Source organism: Indicator indicator, chromosome 8, assembly GCF_027791375.1.
Source record: "Indicator indicator isolate 239-I01 chromosome 8, UM_Iind_1.1, whole genome shotgun sequence".
Lineage (NCBI taxonomy): Eukaryota > Metazoa > Chordata > Aves > Piciformes > Indicatoridae > Indicator > Indicator indicator.
Genome location: NC_072017.1, coordinates 20,175,113 through 20,197,696, shown reverse-complemented (window position 1 = coordinate 20,197,696; position 22,584 = coordinate 20,175,113). Strand labels below are relative to the sequence as shown.

At 39.6% G+C, this 22,584-nt stretch overlaps 1 protein-coding gene across 1 annotated transcript in view; it reads left to right on the top strand.

The window, feature by feature from the left end:
• Positions 1-6,747: 6,747 nt before the first annotated feature.
• KLHL2 (kelch like family member 2) overlaps positions 6,748-22,584 on the top strand; it is a 53,975-nt gene continuing 38,138 nt past the window's right edge. The window contains exons 1-3 of the mRNA XM_054382785.1: positions 6,748-6,841; positions 11,196-11,302; positions 15,517-15,638. Of these exons, the coding sequence (XP_054238760.1) occupies positions 6,804-6,841; positions 11,196-11,302; positions 15,517-15,638 (267 nt within the window). The 5' untranslated portion in view covers positions 6,748-6,803. The remainder of the gene's footprint in view (positions 6,842-11,195; positions 11,303-15,516; positions 15,639-22,584) is intronic.

The following is a 22,584-nucleotide window of genomic DNA, read 5'->3' as shown; positions in this document are numbered from 1 at the left end:
CCACAATTTCTCTGGGCATCCTGTTCCAGTGCTGTCACCCTCACCATAAAGAAAGGTCTCTCCATGTTGAGGTGGAATCTCCTGTGTTCTAGCTTGTACCCACTGTTCCTTGTTCTATCACTGGGCACCACTGAAAAGAGACTGACACCTTCATCTTCACACCGACCCCTTAGATATTTATAGATATTGGTAAGATCCTCTGTCAGCCTTGTCTTCTCAAGACTAAACAGCCCCAGGTCTCTCAGTCTTTCCCCATAGGAGAGATGCTCAAGCCTGCAGTCATCCTCACAGTTCTCCATTGCACTCTCTCCAGCAGATCCTGTTACATTTACATTTAGTTCTAATTACATGATTTTACTGGAACAATTGGTGAAGACTTTACATATCTAACCATTCTTCATCCAAAATGCACCTACCATTTCTGTTTTGCTTTCTACTTAAATTCCTTTCATTCTTAGAAAAACAGCATTGCTCAATTAGTGACAGATATAGTAGTTTTACTTTGTCAATATAAAATTTCTTGCTCTGGTGAAGAAGCACTTAATTTTTACATATTTTTACAAACTTGAATTGTGTTCAGCTTGCTAAATGCATCTTTCACTGCACAATCTTCTATGATTTAGAATTCACTTAAAGGGGTTTAAGTGCAGTAAATTCTTCTCGAATGCCCCAAGCCAGATGTTGCCAAACATAGTATTCTTCATTACTGATTGAATTAGTGTTACTCACAAAGACACGTGTTTGAAACGTATCCCTGTCCTGTTCACGTGTTTCTTTTTGCAGAGGCTTACTTCAGCAAACACTAAACTATAGCTCAATTGCTTCAAGCTCCACATCACTGACATTTGAGATTGTATGGCTAAGGACAAGGAGGGCAGCTGTTTTTGAGCAGCACAGTTGCAGTTCTCCTGGAGTAGGTCAAATAAAAGTTGATGAGATCCAGGTCACAGCAAACTAGAGCACCAGGTGCTGTAGCTTGTTCATCTGCAGTGTCCCTCTTCTTCACCCTGATTCACTTCTGGGCTTTGTTTTGGCCCCTGCTTGAGTTACAACCACATGCAGGAGCTAGTGTCAGAGCAGCTCCTTGACAGGCCTGGGATGAAGCTGCAGACGCCCCTACATCCATATCATGCACCTACGGTTCAGTCTTCTCACAGGGGAGACTTACGACTTTTTTTTTTTTTTTTTTCTGAAAGAAAAAGGAAAGAATCCTGGCTCCAGGACCTACAGCACCTTGGTGTCCCCACATGAATGACCCAAGCCGCCCTCCTTGGTGCTGAGGACACCTCTGACTTGGGCACCCTGTGGGGTGTACCTTTGTGTACAACAGCTCAGGAGTGCTGTTCTCTAGCCATGTCCGGAGCCACCACTCTTTTGGAAGGTGAGCACTTAGAGTGTACTAGGTTGGAAGGGACTTTTAATGGTCATCTAGCCCAACCCCAGTGCAGTAAGCAGAGACATCCCCAACTACATCAGGTTGCTCAGAGCCCCATCGAGCCTGACCTTGAGTGTCTCCAAGGATGGGGCCTGTACCACCTTCCTAGGCAAACTGTTCCAGTGTTCCACCACCCTCATAGCAAAGAACTTCTTCCTAATATCCAATCTAAATCTACCCTTCTCTAGTTTAAAACCATTTCCCCTTGCCTGGTTATTGTCAGTGTGGGAGGGGGGGGACTTCAGCTCTCACACTGTAACATAGTGCTATATGCCTTTGCAAACAGTCCCTCCCCAGCTTTCTTATAGGCTACCTTCGTATACTGTGAGGCCACCATATGGTCTCCCACAGCCTTCTCTTCTCCAGGCTGAAAAACCTCAACTCTCTCAGCCTGCCTCTGTAGGAGTGGCTCTTCAGCCCTCTGAGGATTTTTGTGGCCCTCCTCTGGACTCACTCCGTCAAGTCCATACCCTTCTTGTGTTGAGGGCTCCAGAGTCGGATGCAGTATTCCAGGTGAGGTCTCACCAGAGCAGTGGCAGGATCACCTCCCTCGACATGCTGGCCACGTTTCTTTTGGTGCAGCCCAGGATGCAGTTCCAGCTTTTCATTCAGCAGTACCCCCAAGTCCTTTTCCGTTGGGCTGCTCTCTATCACATCATCCCCTAGCCTGTACTTGTTCCGATCCAAGTGCAGGACCTTGCACTTGGTCTTGTTGAACCACAAAAGATTCACACTTGGGTATCCTAGGACCGAGACAGGCGCTGAACGCATCCTCCTCGATGGCCACGCTTCTTTTAACAGGCACCTCATCCTCCTCTTAATAAGTCCCTGGAACGCGGCTGCCCCACCGATCACCCGACAGCCTCGAGGGCACCCAGCGCACCGCCCGAACAGGAGGCTCCGGCGTGCAGCAGCCCACCTTCCCCGGGGGCCCGTGCCAGGGGCACTGTCTGAGAGGCGGCCACCCCCTCAACCTCAGGGGCTGAGCCGGGTGCCCCCCAGCCGTCGCGCCTGCGCGTAGCTGCCCATCCCCGCCACCGCCCTCCCGCGGGCGGGAACCCGGAAGTGGGTAGCGCTGGCGGCTCCCGGAGGGTAGTGGGGGGCTCCGCCGGGCGGGCGCAGCCGGCACCCCTTGGCGGGGGTAGCGGCGGCTGGCATGGTGCTGGCGGCAGCGTGCCGCGCCCGCGTTGCTCGGAGGAAGCCTGAGCGGAGTCGCGATGGAGATGCTGCTGCCGCCCGTGTGAGTGCGGTGGCGGGGCGGGTGGGGAGGCTGCCGGGCTCCTAATAGCCCGCCAGGACGGTGGTGTGGAGCGGAGGGCTGTGCAGTGCTGTGCCGTGGGCTGGGGGTGCAGGGCCGGTCTCGGTCTCGGTCTCAGTCTCGGTCTCGTAGCAGCGGTCTGCAGTCTCGTAGGCGCTCCGCAGCCCTCCCGCCCCGGGCCCCTCGGCAGCGGGAGGGAGCGGTGCTCGCGGGAGGCGGGGACCCAGTCGGACCCGGCCGCAGCGTGGGGCAGCGCTGGCGAGAGGGTCGTGTCGGTGAGCCAGTGGGGGAGCCGGTGGGTGGTACCTGGCGGGCCGAGGCTCCCAGAGCCAGCGTGGCCGCTGGTGTTGGAAAATGCCCCGTCTCGCCGCCGTCGTCCGCTGTTGGCGGGGCCTTGAGGACCAGGACGGGCGTCGGGCGGGCCGTGAGGGAAGTGGGCGCTGGGGCTGGCAGGGCTGCCGGCACCCTCGCCCCGCCGCCTTCCCCTGTGCCTTGCAGCTTGCGGGGACAGGCTTTTTTTTCCCCCTCCTCCCCCTCACTCCTTCTGCTTCCTCCATATGTAGTCCCGAATTACTCCCTGTTTGACTCAGCAGTCATGCTCATCACACTCTGGATTTTCTGGTTATTTAGTTAAGCATCTTTTTTAGTAGCAGTGTGCTAGGGCAAGCCATGTATTAACAACTGCACTTCCTTTGGGTTCATCCAGTCATTTATATGCTACGGTTCAGTATACCCTCAACCTGCACCTTCAGGAGATGGTTTGCAGGTATACAATGGGTGAGGCTTGTGAGAGCAAACAAAAGGGAACTAGTTGCAGCTAGCTTTTTCCCAGTTGGTGAAATGGTACCAGAGACCCCAGTAACTTCAGTCAGACTGGCAATTCTCAGAAGACATATGACTGATCGTTTTGTAGGCTTCATTACCTTAAAAAGACACAGGAAACTACATGCCAATCAACGTTGCCTCCATCGCTGGAAAGGTGATGGAACAACTCATTGTGGAGGTGATCTCTAAGTGTGTCATGGAAAAGAAGATTAGGAGTAGTCAGCATGGATTCATGAAGGGGAATTGGTGCTTGACCAATATGACAGCTTTCTATGATAGTGTGACCAGCTGGGTAGATGAGGGGAGAGCAGTGGATGTTATCTACCTTGACTTCAGAAAGGCCTTTGAAGCTGTCTCCCATAACATCCTCACAGGTAAGCTTAGGAAGTGTGGGTTAGATGAGTAGACAGTGAAGTGGATTGAGAACTATCTGAATGACAGAGCACAGAGGGTTGTGATCAGTGGCAGAGTCTTGTTGAAGGCCTGTAACTAGTGATGTCCCCAGGGGTTAGTACTGGGTCCAGCCTTGTTCAACATACTCATCAACAACCTGGATGAAGGGACATGGTACTCTCAACAAGTTTGCTGATGATACAAAACCAGGAGGACTGGCTGACACACCAGAAGACTGTGCTGCCATTCAGCAAGACCTGGACAGGTTGGAGAGCTAGCTGGGCAGACGTGAACCTCACAAAGTTCATCAGGGGCAAGTGTAGACACGTGCACCTGGAAAGAAATAAGTCCAACCCTGGGTTAGGGTTTGACCTGCTGAAAGGCAGCTCTGTAGAGAAGGACCTGAGGGTGCTGCCAGACAACAAGTTCACCATGATCCAGCAATGTGTCCTTGTGGCCAAAAAGGCCAACAGTATCCTGGGGTGCATTAATAACAACACAACCAGCAGGTCAAGGGAGGTTCTTCTGCTCTGCTCTGTCCTCGTGAGGTTATACTTGGAATATTGGGTCCAGTTCTGGGCTCCCCAGTTCAAGAGAGGCAGGAAACTACTGGAGGGAGTTAAGTGGAGAGTCACAAGGATGATTAGGGCACTGGAGCATCTCTGTTTTGAGGAGAAGCTGAGAGACCTGGGACTGTTTAGCCTGCAGAAGAGAAGGCTGAGAGAGAACCTTCTCAATGCTTACAAATGCCTAAAGGATGAGTATCAAGAGGATGGGGCTGGGCTCTTTTCATGGGTGCCCAGTGATAGGACAAGGGGCATCAGGCATAAACTAGAGGTTTCACTTAAACACAAGGAAAAACTTTACTGTCAAGGGTGATGGAGCACTAGAACTTTCAAAACCCACCTGGATGTGTTCCTGTGCAACCTGATCCAGGTGAACCCACTTTAGCAGGGTGGTTGGACTAAATGATCTCCGGAGGTCCCTTCTGACCCCTACCATTCTGTGATTCTGTCATCCTTTGTGACAAGATAATGAAACTTCAGCAAATGAATTTACACTTCATAGGAATTCCTCCATCGATCCAGGTTGCTTGGCAGCTCTTTGCAAGGAACTCTTGACAACACTTTTTTTTCAGCATATCGGTATGTGATGTGTATGTAGTCTGTATGCATATGCAGATATGTACACATCAGTATCTGCATTGCTGAGGAATGCTAAATAGGTGACATAAAAGTAATGTTCTTACATTGGGCTTGGTAAGTCAATATAATTAAAAGCTGGGTTTCTTCCTCACAGTTAGTCTTTGGTGCTCTGAATGTTTCCTGAAGTCAATGGGTTTTGTGTATAATTTTTTTAAAAATATTGAGCACTATTATAATTTAGAATAATAATTTAGAATTTTCATAATTTAGAATATTGAGTCTAAAGAGGTTTGCTAGAGATGTCTTTTTTTTTTTTCTTTCTTCCACACAGTAACATATGTGCTTCGTAACCTGTAACTTGATTTTTTTTTTTCTGATGCAAACTTCCTGTTACTTGGTCTCTTTCACTAACAAGTTGTATCATTTTCAAAACCAAACATGAAACTTCTAATTCATAGCAATGTCATGGTACATTGTAGTAAGTTGGTTGTAGTGTGAGTTCTGTAGATGGACCTTACTTTGTTAGCTGTTTTTACAGGGACTTTTTCTTTTTCTTTTTTTGCTTGATGTACATTAATGAAGTTTTCCCACAAAATTTTGTAGCTGTTTTTTTAATCATTACAACTAGGACAAACTACTTGACTTTGTGTATTTTAGTGCACAGATTATAGAGTTCTAGGTTCAAATCTTAATTTGTTGAATTTTTCTTTTAAGCTTCATTAGATATGCCCAAGTAAAACGTCTTAGTGGTAGAAGAGAGACTGGAACTATGGGAGTCTTTGCATGTGTTCAGTTATGCTGTTCTTACCTAAAACAAGTAAGCCTGAGTTTTCATTTGTAATCAGATGCTGATGTACCAGCATCAGTTGTCCTGTGGCTTTGCTTATTTCTTACTTCACAAGTTCAGTAGTGGTTAAAATAGTGCAGATGAAAGAAAACACCACCGATGCTAAGCATGTTTTAAGTATTGCAACAATGTAATTTGCCCTGTAATAACATTGTGATTGTAAATGTGAAACTCGCTGGCTTGGGTTGGCATGAAAAAAAAACACTTGCTGGGGTTGGTCACTTTTGTTTATCAAAACATTGAGGGGATCTACTAAACTACCCAGGTTTTCCTCATACCTATGTCTCATGTTGCTAGGAAAAACTGGGACAATTGCACTAGTCATCATGTGCTCTTTCTGTCAGATATAAACTGGGAGCTGCATGAGCTAGTAAGGGAGGTCTTGGTGGAAGGGCAGAGAGAGTGGCTCTTCTTGCAGGTGGTGAAGGAATTGAGACAAGGATCATGGATGCTGTGTTCTGCCATTGATCTATATGGGCATCAAGCTAAAAGTTCCTGAACCTCTGCTTCTCTCCTCACTTCAGGTCTTATTGAAAATATTCTAGGGTACCATCTTCTTGTTTTCCTTAGCAGAGATTATTGTTAGGCCTGGGTGCCTCTCTCAGCCTTAGTTGTGTTGATCACCAGATTACCTCCTTGGGAATTCTATCTACTCCCTCACACTTGGGGTCATAGGAAACCAAAATTGCTTGGAGGGCAGAATAAGTTCAAATGCAAAACTTCTCTTCATTCCTGAGGTGAAGGGAGAAGATAAGAGTAATGGACCTAAACAGAAGTATTAACTCTCATATTTTTTTTCTGTTTCTTCCCAGATGTACCAAACTTTGCCATCAGAAGCCCTTGGATCTGAAAGATGACAACACTGAAATTCACTGTCCCATTACAGTAAATCCATGGCACATGAAGAAAGCTTTTAAAGTTATGAATGAATTAAGAAGGTATAACCTCACGTATACCTCTGCCTGGAGTTCATAATGCATTTTTATTTTTATTTGCATTTATTAAGTTAATAATAATAGTTTATTTAACAAAAGGATGCAATACCAGAAGAATTAAATATACAGTTCTAAGAAGGATTAAGTATATAATAAAGTGAAAACTGGATTAGAGTGATGTGATGATAACTGTAATAGGTGCAGTATGGTTTTGCTCCTCATGAATTAATAAAAAGTAAGTTTATGAGGCTTGAAAAATACTTGTAGGTTGTACTTAAGGAGTTACAGCTACTCATCCTGTTTTGTGTATAGCTGATCTTGGATAGATGAAAAGTGACTTCTTAGCTGAGCCTAAGGCTCTTCATATGCTTGTTGATAATTTTTGCAGTAGGCTGTGAAGTGGAAAAATGTTAAAATTTTCTTGTCTGGAGACAGAGGTCACAGTCGAACAAATGTAAACTGCCTGACAGTACAATTTCTTTTCTTAGTTTTCTTTTGCTTCCTACCTGAGACAAATTCATGTACTTCCAAATGTTGAAAATAACTTTATTTAGAAAAGTTTTGGTAGACCTTCAGTGACACTACCACCAGTTTCAGCACAACTAGGAGACTAATGCTGATGCTGTTCTTAGCACTCATATAGATTTATTTTCTATACATGAGTAGGTAAGATGATGTTGAAAACTATGACAGCTGGTAATTAGATCTCACAACTGAGCTCTGGTAATTAGGAATCACAGCTATCACTGACAATAATTCAGCATTATAACTAACAGCATCAATGGAGAACTGAAATGCTTCTCTAGCATCGACAGCACTGGAGGGTGTGAAAATCCTATAGTCCGTTGTTTCACATATAAGATTTAAAACTGAAGAGGCTTCACCTAAAAGAAAAGGACAGCAACTGATACTCTATTCAAGCATGCTTCTACCTTTGGTCTTTGCTGTTCTGTATGGATAAATCTTTAATATTATGGTAGATAGTGTGATCAGATCAATCTATTTGTCTGGCTGTGACAGTTTGTACTCTGCTGGAAGGCTAAAGAAAACGAAACACTGATTATAAATGGTCTTAAATCCAGCTCAAAGGCTCCCATAGTCTGATGATAATGGGATAAAAGCGGAGACTGTTTTTCTAGTATGTTAACAACCTAGTTACCTTATGCTGGAAGAACGGATACGAGTTGCTTCACCTTACACTCTTGGCTTTTTCAAGGATCCGGTAATGTGATTCAGTGTCTCAAGGACTGTAAAGGCTACTGGCTAGAGCCGGTAGCTATGACTTCCTAAGGATGAGCAAGAATTTGTATGAAGAAACAGTTTCCCTGAATAAATTTTAGAACAGTTTCAGAAGTCAGAAACCTTATCTGTATGTTGTTGTGTTGTGAGTAAAAGATATGTGGTCTTCCAGCAGAGTGCGTTGTTGAAGGCTGCAGGTTATTTTCAGAATATATTTTAGTTTCCATGGTTACTTAAATTTGAATTGCTGTAGAAGCAATTTGAGCAAATTTGTATTAGATGTATAAATAGTTGAAGTTGGAACAGGAGCAGTGCCATCCAACCTTAACTGTAGTTCTTATTTCATAAGGTAGTTGGTACAGCAGTTTACTGTTTAAGGTGAGCACATCTTTTAAAACTGTAAGTGCTAATTAGATAAGATTATAAACATTTGCATTTATTTGTTTTGCAATAATAAATTTAAATATTTTGGAAATGTTTCAGACTTCATTACTCAATAAAATTGAAAATACAGTTTTTGATGACTATTAGGTCTTCATTTAAAGTGGTTTGCTTCTCAGTTGTTTTCATTAGTGTAGCCCCAGCAGGTATATGCCAGATGTGTACTCTCCAGAAAGTGGATAACTAGTGAAGAAATCATCTGCTTAAGCATCTAAAATACACTAATTTTGGAATGGTTAATTTTGTGAGTTTATATTATGTTTTTGGCTACTCTCAAGGTGTTTGATTCTATTAGCTTATGAGAGGGTTTTTCTGGGCCTTCAATTTTGACAAATTTGAGTTATTTTGTCCTTGGTAGTTTTTCTCATTTCATTACTCACCATCACCTCAACACTGAGTCAGAGAGATCATTAGAATATCTAATTAGTTCTTGACATAGGAAGAAATTACCCTCTGATGTCTATCTTGCCTCTTCATTGTAATTGACTTTTATCACTATGGAATTTGACCTCACCTATATTTGTTAAAATCCTCTTTCTTAGAAACAAGACATTATCAAAATCTTTTTAAGATATGGCTAATGAGCTTTCTCTGTATAAAAGTGAAGAGTAATCTGCAAGCTCATAAACAGTTACTGTTCTTAAAGGTGTACTTTTCTGTGCTCCCCCCAGTTTTCTCATTTTCTATACCAAGGGGGCATAACTCCCAGGCTCTGTTCTTTCAGTTGCTTTATACAAATTAGTACAGTACTGCTTCAAAATGCAAGCTTTCCTAAAATAAATTGATGTGCCCTCTTGAAATGGAGGTGCTGAGATGCTGTGGAAGCTTGCAGCAGAGTATATGGTTAAGTTTATAAGCTTATTTCTTTATTTAGTAGTTTGTTTCGCTTGTTAGCTGTGTAGTAGCATAGAGCATATTCATTCACCTATTGCAGTTCCAGACTAGAGATGTATCGAAACTACCTCTAAATTGCTATGTCTGTATATGTGCAATGTAATTAATTAGCTGGAGTTTTGCATTGATGTAGTTCTGTTGCTTCTGGCTTCATTGTTATCTCGGTATTTTTGTGCAGCTAAATATAAATCCTTTTGTTCCTGTTGTCAGGATAAGTGCAGGTGTCTGAAAAAGCTGGGTATCTGATAACCTCTGCTTCAGTTTTTTTATAATAAATGTAGTGGTTATTTTCAAGTTCCTCTGAATTGTGTATTTCATCTGGGTATAGTCATTACTTTATATTGTACATCCTTTTTTGCTTATAACCATATTGCAGGCTAATCTTGTGAAACTTAGGTGGCTGCTTGGGTACTAAATGGTGAAAGGGAGAAAATACAGGATTGTAGTATGGCCTCAAAGGTTTGCTGTGGCCACTAAAATATTTGGTGTGTGACCTCCAGAAGGCCACCTTATTTGAGGCTGTGCTAAAGAAACTGGGTGACTGCAGAGGCTGAGAGATCATGGTTTTCTTTCGACTGAGGTGAATGTCTGAGCAGTTTGGCTGAGAGCTCTTGCTCTGTCAGAGCAAAATGCAACTGCTCACCCTAGTCTCTGCTACAGCAAACTATCAGAACCTCTGTGCTCTAACTGCAGTATATATTCAGGAAAGGTAAAAATTTCTCTCTTCAAAAGTGATAGATTCATACACAGCTCTATCTCTGTCCCTAAGGAGTGTGTTCTACCATACTTTCTTCTCTTCCCATTGTTGCCCTGGCTCTGAGTATTGTGGATTTTATGCCACTTGTACAAGGACAGTGCTAGCATGAGAAGGAAACAAAGGAGAGCTGTGACTGGCTATTTAGATGTTTGGGAAATTGCAGGCTTTTTGTGCTGTGGTGTTGGCTTTTTGGTTCTTTGGTTTGTTTTTCCTCACTCTTCTTTCCATCTAGAAGATTAGATTATAAAGAGACAGTGTAGTTGGTTTAACTGAAAGAGGTATATCCAGTAGCTGTATTGGAAACACCTGCATTAGGAATGATTATAAATGAGATGTTAATTTACTGCAGCAGAAGAGGGAGGAAATATGTATTACAATCACAAAGGACAAGAATGCAAACGGGTGTAATGAAGATAAAAAGTCAGGGAAGATAGGAAGTTAACCATAATAAATTGTAAACTGTTCAAAGTGGAAAATATAGTTGCTACTGTGTATAAAATGCTGTATAAAAAATGCTTTGAAAACAGTAAATACAGAGATGACTAGGTAGTGATTTTGAACAATAAAGTAGGCATGTGCTTCCAGTGTTATGTGACACAGGCATTAGAATTCAAGTTTGTGATTCTTGATCTGTAAAGTCTTATTTCTTAACTAATTTTTTAGTGTTTTGAGTATATCAAAGTCTTTTTTATTTTTAATTGTAGTTATTCAGAGGCCCAGATTTCCAGTGAGCAAGTTTATAAACTGGGCTGATACCAAATTTGGTTATTCAATGCAGAAAACTTCTGTGCAAGAAATCACAATTCAGTTGTTTGATTTTCAGAAAGTTCTGTGTACCCAGGCACCATCTGTAATCTGGCTGAGTAATAGCTGTATGGTTGTGTAATGCTTTTTAAAAACAATGCTTCATCAACATTGTCTGCCTGCCTCTTTTGAGGGCATAGGAAAAAAAATGTGTGTGATGTTATATGCTTTTCTGTTGTAGTTCACTTACGTGAAATTGCCTTCTCTGATATTTCTAAATAGTCAAAACTTGCTGTGTGATGTGACGATAGTAGCTGAAGATATGGAAATTGCAGCGCATAGAGTTGTGCTAGCCGCCTGCAGCCCCTACTTCCATGCCATGTTTACAGGTACCAAATGTTTCAATACTTACTGTGTTCTAATCCAATCCAACTGTATAAAGCACAAAATAAAATTACTTTTGCTTTTGAAGATCTCGTTTAATTTTTAGATAAGCCATTTGGGTTTTGTAATGATTCCTTTTTTTTGTTTTCAGTCTGAGGACACACTGGCAACTTATTCTTTCTTAGCATGGTGAATGCCTTAAAAAGTCTCCTTCATTTAAACAAAATTCCGTTTTAGTAAGCTGGAAATAGTACAATTGTTAGAGCCTTTAAGGCTCTGAGTAATCTTCAAAGGTTAAAATAACTTTAATGTGAATTTTGAATTAAATGATGTCTTTTAGCAACTATTGCTGCTACATTCTTCAGACCCCAAGTACTCTAGGCTGTTAGTAAATACGAAAGCTTTCTATGGATTTGGCAGCATATAACTGGAGTGCATGTTTTGGTATTTTTAGGGTAATTCTCTGTGACATGTACTCTGCATCATTGCCATAACTTTTCTGTGCAGGCTTAATTCTGCTTCTGCTTGCTCTATGCTGGCCAAATTACTGCTTTGCTGCTGCAACATGAATGCTGAAAGCTTGCAAAGCTAAGATATGTTCAGGTTCATAGAAGCCTCCAGCTGAATTCCTGTGCTGTGGATTTAATTCCGTAATGATTATAAATTACATTGAAATTATATGGACTTCAGTGTCAAAGTGAGAATGCTACTAAATGTATACTAAAATGAACTTCTGAAGTTTTGTCTGTTCCTTCTAAAAATCTCATGCCAGTTTGGTAGTTAATGTTGACTGAGATTAAAAGAATTCTCTGGAATTGTATTGGTTCTGACCACCAGTCAGGTGGAGGCAGAAATGGGACCCTTGGTTTAGTAACTTTAATTGTACACATCGGGTAGACTGATGGAATTTGAAATACCCTTGTGTTTTGCAGAAGCTGCTGATTATTCTTGATTTTATAAGCAAATATTTTGACACAACCAAAGCTAGAAGCAGACTCACTACTAGCAGCAACAGTGCTTCAAAGTTGTGCATAAAATTAAATATCTATTCCTCTAATAGTTCTTGAAGTTTGCATTTCTAGTTCAGTCATTCCAGGTGATAGATACATTCCTTCTTAATTTTTACTGCTGTCCTTAAAGTTAGAATGAAAACAGCTGCTTCCACAGTTCCTTTTCATCACCATAGTAACAGAAGAACACAAGCCTTTTACATTATTTCTGTATTCAAGATTAACTGTTGTTGACCATTATATTGAAAAAAATCTTTACTTAGACTATAGTTTTATACTATGATTTCTGTGACTAAGACATTTCTGCTTGCCTCCACTGCCCTTTTTGTGGAGAAGCTTATTGCCCATTAGAAGTGCAAGTGCAGCAGTGTCTGTGGGCACTCTTCGGATGGAATTGCAGAAATCCTGGTTTCCTGGTTCTTTACTTCCTACAGACCCTTTAAAAGTCATTTGCTTGTTTTATGTTTTTAAATGTAAGTCTTCTCTGAGCCCCAGTTGTGCAGGAGGTAAGAATGCTTCCCTGAATAATGAGTGGCAAGCATTTAACCCATGTATTTGTGACAATGCTTGTGTAGTTGGTGAACCAAATTGGTGGCAGTTTAAATAGAATTTAGCTGTGGCTTCAAGATGTTTATCAACAGAGTTTCATCTCTTAACCAGCTACAGCTAAATGGAAACATATCTTCCTCCATCCAGAATAAAGTAACTGAAAAGACAGTTAAAAAAAAAAAAAAAAGCACTTATGCTTCAGGGTTACTTCTTGACTAGAAAGAGCAGCTTATATTTGGACATATGTTTACAGGTTACCTCCATCCTTCTCTGAGTCACTAGGTACTGACTGCTGTGCAGGCCAGGGTATGGCATTAACTGAGATCAAACCCTTTGCCTGGACTTTTTTCCTGTTTGCACATGTAATGGTAGAAGTAGCCCTGTTAAATAACCAGAAAGAAAAAAAATACTGACTTTTAAAGTTACAAAATTTAGTAAGTTAGTAACAATTACATTGAGGGTGGGAATAAAGATTGTGTTACTAGGAATAATTATTCCTTCCATATACAGTGGAATTCTTTAGAAATATGTATTGTGATCTGAATTAAATTAAGTGTTTAGAGGACTGGTTTATAAAACATCAGTGGAGGGATTCTTCAGTGCCTGTAAGGGCCTGGTTTGTGACACAAGTGACCTGAATTTAAATTTCAGTTCTGCAATGGCAGTTATCCTTAGGCAATTACCTCCTCTTTTCCTTCAGTTCTCCATTTGTAAAAATCTGTTTAAAAAAAAAAAAAGCCTTCCTTATATTACTTTATGAGGAACATAATAAGGTTTTTAGGTAGCCTTATAGTAACTTCAACTCATCATGCTGTTTCTGTCTGGGATGTTGGATCAGCTCAGTGTTTTCCTGTTTCCTATGTGCTTTCCTGTCACTGCCACTTTGTAGAGATATGGCAATGCAACTTCCCAGTCATGAGCAGAGTTCTTTGACAGGTTGAATTTTAGACTGAGACTGCTTAGCAAGTGAATCTATGGCTTCCTGCATATGAACTGTCAAACAAGTATGGATCGCAAGAGGACTAATCTAGAATTGTAGTAAGACTGTTTGTCTGTTTAGCATGAGAGGTAGAAGCAGGTCTTTAGTTTTGTGTTGGGTTTGGGGGTTTTTTGTATATTCTGGGCTCTGTCGTTAAACAGAGAAAGTGCCTATCCATGGCTTTAGAAACCTTGAGGAAAAAAATCTGAAAACAAACCTAATGTGCTTGCAGAATATCAAACTCTGCTCTCCCACACACAATTTTCCCAAAGGACCACCTCCACAGCAGCTTACATAATAAATAACTTGCAGAATACATGCTCTGAAGATCAATAGGTTTAATCTGTGTCAAACCAGAAGGAGAAACTTGGAATACAAGGCCCTGCAAAGAACACACTGCAATCATCCTTCAAAGGTTTAGGGAAATGTTTCAGAAGTGCAGGTGAAAAGAGAGTTCTGCAGAGGCCAGATTTTGCTGGTTTTGGTGGTGTTCTTTATCAATATTTGCTAGAACACTAGCAACCCTTGCTGCCTTTAAGTAGTAGTATGTTGCTATAAATGGTCTTCTGCACTTCCTGCCCCTTAAAGGGTTGATTTAAAATGTCATTCCTTATCCATCCACTCAGAAAAGGCATGAATAATGGTAACACCTTTCTCGGTGATGATCCCTTTGCAAAAGCCACTGCATAAAACGCATCATTTGGCACCAACTCTAGAGACCATGGGGTGACAAACGTAAGGACGTAGCAGCAGCATCTTGTTTGTTTCTCCATCCTGTCTGCTTCTCTTGTTGTAAATGTGCATTGTACTTCATCAATGCCTTTATCTTTAGATGCCATGGGGAAAGACATAAGAATACATCCAATACAGAAGAATAATAAATTGATATATCCAGAGACTGGGATGTACTCTTCCTAAGTAAAAGTTTGTGTCTACCAACATAACCTGTGTAGTTCATGTTTCACTTCACAGTGAAAGTCAAAAAGGTCTTAAGGTCTGAGATGACCCAATGTGTGGTTGGTAGTTATGGAGAAGGCTATAATCATTACTTCAAAATGCTTCTTTGGGCAATTATTTCAGATATTGCATTTTGAGGCTGTTCTGTGAAGATCAGCTGTGGCATATGGCCAATATGTCAGCCTCCACAATGAGATCAAACAAGTCTTCCCTTGCTTACCATTTTATCTTAGCTGTTAAATGAGATCTCTAACAGAGGTGAAAGGGAATAATAAGTAGGCAAACAAAGAAATACATATCTTAATTTGACTGTGGGAATATACTTTTTCTTACTTAAATAAAATTAACTTCAGATTGTATTTGGTATGTTCCTTTCATTAGGAATTTAACAGAGATGGAGTATTTTAATAGCGTGCTTTGTCAGGAAAATGTTTTTGTATGTAATCGAAGGGTCTTATTTAGGTCTGATAACATTATTTTCCTCATATTGTACACTGGAGTGAATTTCACTGCAGTGATATTATTAACCCAGATGGAATTCACATGGTGGTAACCACAAAGTTATCTTTTCTTATCGAAGGGAGGAAGGAAAGAAATTGAACTATTGTTATTGGAGGTGTTTTACTATCACAACTGATTATACACAAAGGTCTACTGCTATTAAACTTCTACATTTGTGCTGTATTTCTAAATAATTTACTTTACTAATAAACTGTATTTGTAGGTGAGATGAGTGAAAGCCGAGCAAAGAGAGTTCGAATAAAAGAAGTTGATGGCTGGACTCTAAGGATGCTTATTGATTATATTTACACTGCTGAAATTCAAGTTACAGAAGAAAATGTGCAGGTAAGAGAGAGAATATTTTCTGCAACAAAAGAGATCTAATGTGCAGAGTCATTTATTTTGTCAGTATAGTTATACTCTCACATGGTAAATCTCCTCTGCACACTGGAATTTTTTTCAGATCGTGTGCTTACAATGCAAGTAGTCATGCTGTTTGAATTCCAGGTCAAAGACTATTGAAGTAAATGAAGTTAGTTGACTTTAATGGGCTTTGCAACCAAACCTTATGTAATACAGTAAAATAGATGGCCTACCCTGCCTAAAACTAATGCTGTTGGCCACCCCTGTACCACCACCTCTCTGATACTTTACTGCAATTTACATAAACAAAGTAGATCTACGCCTATATGTGAAACCGTGTTCCCCAATGTAGCTATTCTGTTTGGTTTAGTATTTTTTTTCTGCTAGTCTGCAGGGTGAAGTGCTTCTGCTAAGTCTCTGTACCTTGCCAGTAGCCAGTTGTGCAGAAATGTGTAACTACTTCTATGGGGGTTTTTGTTTTTTATTTTTTAGAGTGGGTTGTTTGGTATTTTAAAACAACTAATATCTGTCATGAAGGTTTTGCCCATTCCACACAGACCTGATTAGTTCTTCTAGTTGGCTGTACCTTAAGCTTAAACTTCAATTAGAATAAAATAAACACAAGCTTAGGAAACGTGGCTTCCTGCCGTTAATATTTTCTGACCTCAAATGCTGAAGATAGAGTAGATTTTCCATCCACTATATTTTGAGATTTGTCAGAGATGTTTGGTTAGTTTAAAATTCGTTGCATAACAGATTTTTTTTTTCTTCCCCAACGCTAGATTAGCACTTACTTTGCTGCTTTTGCAAAGGACAAAACCATGTTGATGTATTTGGCATAGAACATTTCTGTTGTAATTGTGCATTCTGAAATTTGCTTCACTTGGGCACTAGGCTCAAATTAGTAGGTTTTTAATAGGTTGCTGTATCCAGTGGGGTCACTGCTACTGTTAGCTATGCTTAATTTGAAGGCCTGAAAATGAGAAATATTACCAATTTGAAATAAAATATCCTACTACTAAACCTTCCATATTTTAGATCATGCCAAAAGTCTGCAAATCTGCAAGATTCATATTTTTAAAGGAATTGTGTACTGCTGGTCTGATGTGGGTGAATATAGTGAAAAAAATGCCTGAAATTATGTTATATCTTGCCAGTCTGGTGGTTGCACAGATCTCTGTATCACTGTGGAAGACCTGGGGCAAAATGTGGAGGTGTCAGAGATTCTCTAACAGACCTCTTTTTCCTTGTTCATGCTTGTTTTTCATTCTTAAATCAGAATATTCTGCTTTGCTGACACACTTTAATGACCTTGATCTTGTACTTTTGATTCATAATATCAGACTGGAGTTAACAGACAGCCTATTGCATTTTGGCTGTAGGTGCTGCCTAGGAGGATGCCCATTGTTTTCATCGTTGACTCTTCTATGTCTATGGGCAGATCGTGTCAAGTGTTATGTTTCTCCCTCATACAGGACTCGTTGAAGGCCAGAAATCATCAGGCTCCTGAATCTGATACGGCTTTCATTTTTTGCAGCTCTAGATTATCTATCTGAGGATATATCTGATAATAAAGGGGATGGTAATGTAAATATAAATAATGTGGCCTGGTGAATGATATTGCAAGTTTGTGGTTAAAGTACTGAGAAGGCAGTCAAGCTTTTATGTGGATTTTGATTTGTTGCAGTATAGTTACACTTTAGTTTTAATACTGAATATACTTGTAATATCACTTATAATGACTGTAAAACTATTCTTGCTTTACTTTCATTCTTTTTGCATTATTACTATTAGATACATAGTGTACATTTGCATTATGGCAGAACCTAATGCTATGGATAAAACCAAAATGCACTCCTGTAAGTCCTTTTGCTTAAGTTTGAAAGCCAAGGTGGGAAAATTGTTACTGTGAATTTCTGCAAACTTAGAATCCTAGCACAGGCTGTCAGGTCTTAGTTAAAACTGTGTTCTGTCCATAAATATTTTGCGTGCTCTTGAAATAGTTACTTGCTCTCAATTTCCTGTCTATATGACAAGAATAAGTATTGTTAAAAGATATTGTGAAATTTTGGTCATTAGTAAGAATTTCTTTTATAGGAATACAGAACTGTGAAGGCTTAGGATGGTATGGAATATTGTCTCTCAACTTTTTTCATATTTAGGCTAAGGTGCTAAACTGGAGCTTCAGCTTCTGGGGAGCTAGTTATGTTTCTTATTCTCACGTCCTTTCTGCATTTTTTCTGTCTCTTCAGGTTGTACATAGTAAGAATAGGCATTGAATTAATTTCTAATATGTGATATAGTATTTGAAAATTATCAGTCCTTCATGTTTAAATAACATATAATTGCTAAGTATTCTTTGGTATTAAAATAGATACCTTGTATCTATAAAACTAATTATAAATTATTACTTAGACCAGTAATCTTGGCTATAAAATTTTCTCAAAGGGCAGGTTAACTAAGAGCTTCTTTCATTAATGTATTACTTGATATAGACATGGACAGGAGATTCCTTCGTTACTGTGCCTTTGCAACTACCGAATAAGAGCCATTCGTTTCTACTCGTTGCTGTTGTGTGCTTAGTCATATGGCTTGTTTTTTTTCAGGGGTGAAGGGAAGTATGAGGGGGGGTAAATGTAGAGAGGTCAGGTGTAATCCAATGATTGAGTGGAAAACCACATTCATTTAGTGTGTATCTATCAACACTGGAGGCCCTCAGCACTGGTTGTTGTCACTGCATTAGTTAAATATAAAAGAGTGTTTGTTCTTTACGTCAGTTCTTGGTTCAGTAGTTTCCCCCAGCCCCCAGCAGTGAGGGAGCTAGCATATGACTGTGTGTATTCTTGGTTTTCTTATAGTATTTGTCCATCATTTAGAATAAGTTATTTTATCATTCATCTCTAATGGCACTCGCATCATATAATGCTATACTGGCGTTTCTGTTGTATTTACATATTATGTCACATTTTCCTCTGTTATAGTCTCTACTCTTTCTCTTTTCTTTTTTTCCCCTAAATGAAATTCAATGTCAATGCAATATCACGTTTTTCACGTTTTAAGAAGGGAACATCAAAGTTAACATTTTCAGAACGCAAATCAATTTTCTTGCACATCAAATTTCCATATAGATATTAACTACATGCAGTGCACAATGTGGGAGAGTTAGTTACTATAAGAAGCTCTTGTGTGAGTAACTCTCCCACACTATGCATATGCTTTTCAGCATGTATTTAGTCAGCCGTGTACCTAGGGCCTCTACTGAGCACAAGCATATCAGAGAAGTTGTTTCTGCAGTTGTTTGCAGACTGTGGATTTGTTACAGGCTTTAGAGGTCAGCCTGATACGGGATGACTGGCATGTGATTGGAGCAAATTTGGGACAAAGTTGATTGTGTTCTTTTATGGTTCCCTGCTACAGTTCTCTGTTATTGTAGTTGTGCTGGTAACAGCTGTTTGCTAGACTTGCTTTATAAACCAGATCAATGACCTTATATATATATATTTTTTTATATATATAAAACCCAAACAAACAACAAAAACCCAATAAAAAACCCCTACCAAAATCACAATAATCTTTCCCTCCGTCCCCTAACTTCCTGGAACTTTTTTAGTTATTCTTGACTTGGATCATGTCAAAGATCTGGACAGTTCTTTGGGTGGGTGTATTTAAGTGTGAGAATATACACCTGTGCTGGGAGTGGTCAATTCCTTGCTGCCTAGGGAAAACATTATATGCTTAAAAAAAAAAAAAGTTGTGCACAAGAGATAGTAGAGAAAGATCACAAATAATGGTATTTTTACAGAGCTCTGTCCTGGCATGTTTTTTTCCCTTTCAAGAATTAGGTACAACCAACACAAAGTCCAAAATCCTGAACAAGATCCTTTTAAACATGCATAATTTTTTGCATTAATTTTCTGAATTTACTCAAGAACAGTGTTCTCGATGTTACTAACATTTGAACACACAGTATGTATACATTTTTCCTGTGTTCACACAGATTCCATTTAAAGTACGACAGACAGACTCTTATTTTCATGGTGTCCTGGGGCATGGTCATAAGATGTGACAGCACATTTGCTTTGAGGTGCTGTGAAAACGAGGTCCAAAAACGAAGCTGATTTCCCTCAGAAATTCTCAAAAAAGGAAGATCCTGATGTTGTCCAAGTTTTCTACTGAGATAGTCATTCTGCAGTACAATTACTTGGTAACATAGGCTGTGACTATTTGTGCAGCATCTCATCACCTGTAGGGTCTACTGGTTGAACAACTTTGGCAGGTTGTTGAATTCTGAGAAGTCCTCTAGCCTGAGATTGAACAGATACTTCATGACAAAACCCAGAGAAGTCCCACATCTTATGCAGATGGATGCACGCTTTTCAGGATGCTCAGTTTGTGATTACATTTTTTTTTTTGTGGCATGACCCACAAACTGTTGAATAGGCAGGTCTGAGGTTATGTAAAAGGAGCACAAATGAAGAAGGAATGGGAGGTTACAGGGCATACTGTAAGAGATAATTGCTACTGAATTCTGTAAAGTGAAGCAGTAGCTGAATGTATCTAGTCTTGGCAGCAATGGATACTTTATAACAATCCTTAAGTAGTTTGTTCCAGTTGCTTTAACAGCTTTTCTAGTTAAAAAATATAGTATCTATCTGATTTAAACTTTCATTGGTCTGTGTTAGCCCATTTTCTTATACTTCTCTCTGCTGTCTTGTAAAACAGCTTGTGGCTAGTTTTCCTGTAACAATCTTATGTATTAAAAGACTCTTATTCATATAATACAATTTTTTTCTTTAGACCAAACATCATGAACTTTTCTTTGGAGGCAGTGCTTTCTGAGTCTTCTACTATTCTTCTTGTTCTTCTAGACTCTTTGTGTTTCACCTATGTTTACACTGGCCAGAATTGGACCCTGTAGTCCGGTTGAGGCCTCACTGATGTAAACTAAAGTAAATTGCAATTCTGTGAGTAAAATACAGAGTTTATTTCTTTATGTCATTGAATTGGCTCTCTTTTCCAGTAACATGAAATTGATGCTAGCAGTCATTTTCTCTATATGCCAGTAAAGAGAGAATGAGAACATGAAAGCAGTCATCACACAGTAGGAGAAGAAAGTTGTAGTACTTCTTAATTTTGGTAAATGACAATTTGAGTGATTTGTTGTAAGTTTTTATGCTTATTAGCATAACACTTCAAATAAAGCAGAACCAGCAGAAGTCATTATCTGGTTATAGTAGTAGAGTCTTTAATAAAGTTTAAATAAGTTTAAATAGTGGACAAGACTTCAATTTCACACTGGGATCTATCCATTACGAAGAGATGCCAATTTGCAAGTCTGTTTTTGAAGTACAGTCACATGTTAAAACCAGTTTTGATAAAGAGGAGGTGACTAGAAAGGCACATCTGCAAATGTATCAAGATCAAACTTATTCCCTTGGTGCTCTTTTTAGGTTTCTAAGTCAAGTGTAGCATTTTTTCTGGGTATCTCCTTCGCAGGCTCTCTGAAAAAGTCAAGTTCCAGTGGAAATAATTGCAATATTACTTTTTCTTACCTCTTCTTTAAGAACTTTTTGATAATAGAGGAAAATGAAATGGCTTAAGTATGTCTTAGAGGGAGTGCTAGGTAGGCTCAATCAAAGCAATTATAGCACTACTGGTAATGATTAACACCTTGGATGCCACTAAGAGACTAGCAGATAATACAGGTCCCGTATCTCCCCAGTTGTGCACTCTACTGAATGGAGGGCTCCTTAAAAAGATTTTATACTTAATTAACAGCAATTGCTGAATGGTTTTCCAATAGACTGTTATATACAAGACAGTGCAGTGGGTAATGATATCAATTTTTCTGGGAAGAAGCAGTCACAATCTACCAGCAGATAAAGATAACTTAATAACATTATTACTGTTTAACCACAGATTAAATTTGGCACCCCTTAAGTTTGCAGGCTGGTGTTGGTAAAGGTGCTTTGTGTACTTTTACTTGGCTCTTTACTGACCACAATTGCCTGGTGACAGCATTTAAAAATTGTTCTTCAGAGGTTACCTGTATTTCCCGCTGAAGTCTTCACCATACTATCTATTAATTTAATACTCTCTTTCCCCTTCTCTCCCTATCCCTCTCTCTCCCTCGAGGCACCAATATTTTATGTATTTCTCTGTCAAAATAAAAATAAATCTTGCCTAAAGTTTATAAATACCATTGATAATATGTTTAGAGCTTAAGCTTGTATTGCCAGAAACTCTCAGCAAAGTATCCAGGTGCAGCACATAAGTATTTTAGACAGGCTATTAGGCCAAAACTTCATTAAAACTTGTACAGTTATCTTTCAGGCTGGTTAAACAGTTTTATTTTCTGAGCTGATTATTAAATTCTGCTACCTAAATGATCCCCTGAAAGCTTAACATTTTGGACAGGTTTGGGTGATGACAGTTGATGCAGTTGCTCAAAAATGTATTTTATTTCCATATAATGCTAAATAACATGAAATGTTGAATTGTCATACTAGATAATTTTTCAGTGCCATTCAAATAAAAATGATTGTGTTCTGATGCCTCAAATGGGCACAAATGAAATATTTTGATGCTTTGATAACCATCTTCCATGCCACAACAACTTCTCATACCTTTCCCTGCAGCAAATATATGAATCTTGATTTATTTTTTTTCTTACCTAAAGGGCCAAGTGTTAAACCATATATTTGGGCTCTCTTATTACTTCTGTGAGTTTCTGTAGGTAGGGGATAATTTGTCAAGATGTGACTTTTACAAGTGAGGTACAGATACATTATTTACATTAGGTAAAATTGGGTTATGCAGTGACAAGCTAAATTGTCAGATGCATGAATTTTTAGATAAAATGGAGTTGTCAGAAATTATTAATTAACACTATTGTATGTAACTGTTGCTTTGAATATTGTACCAGGTC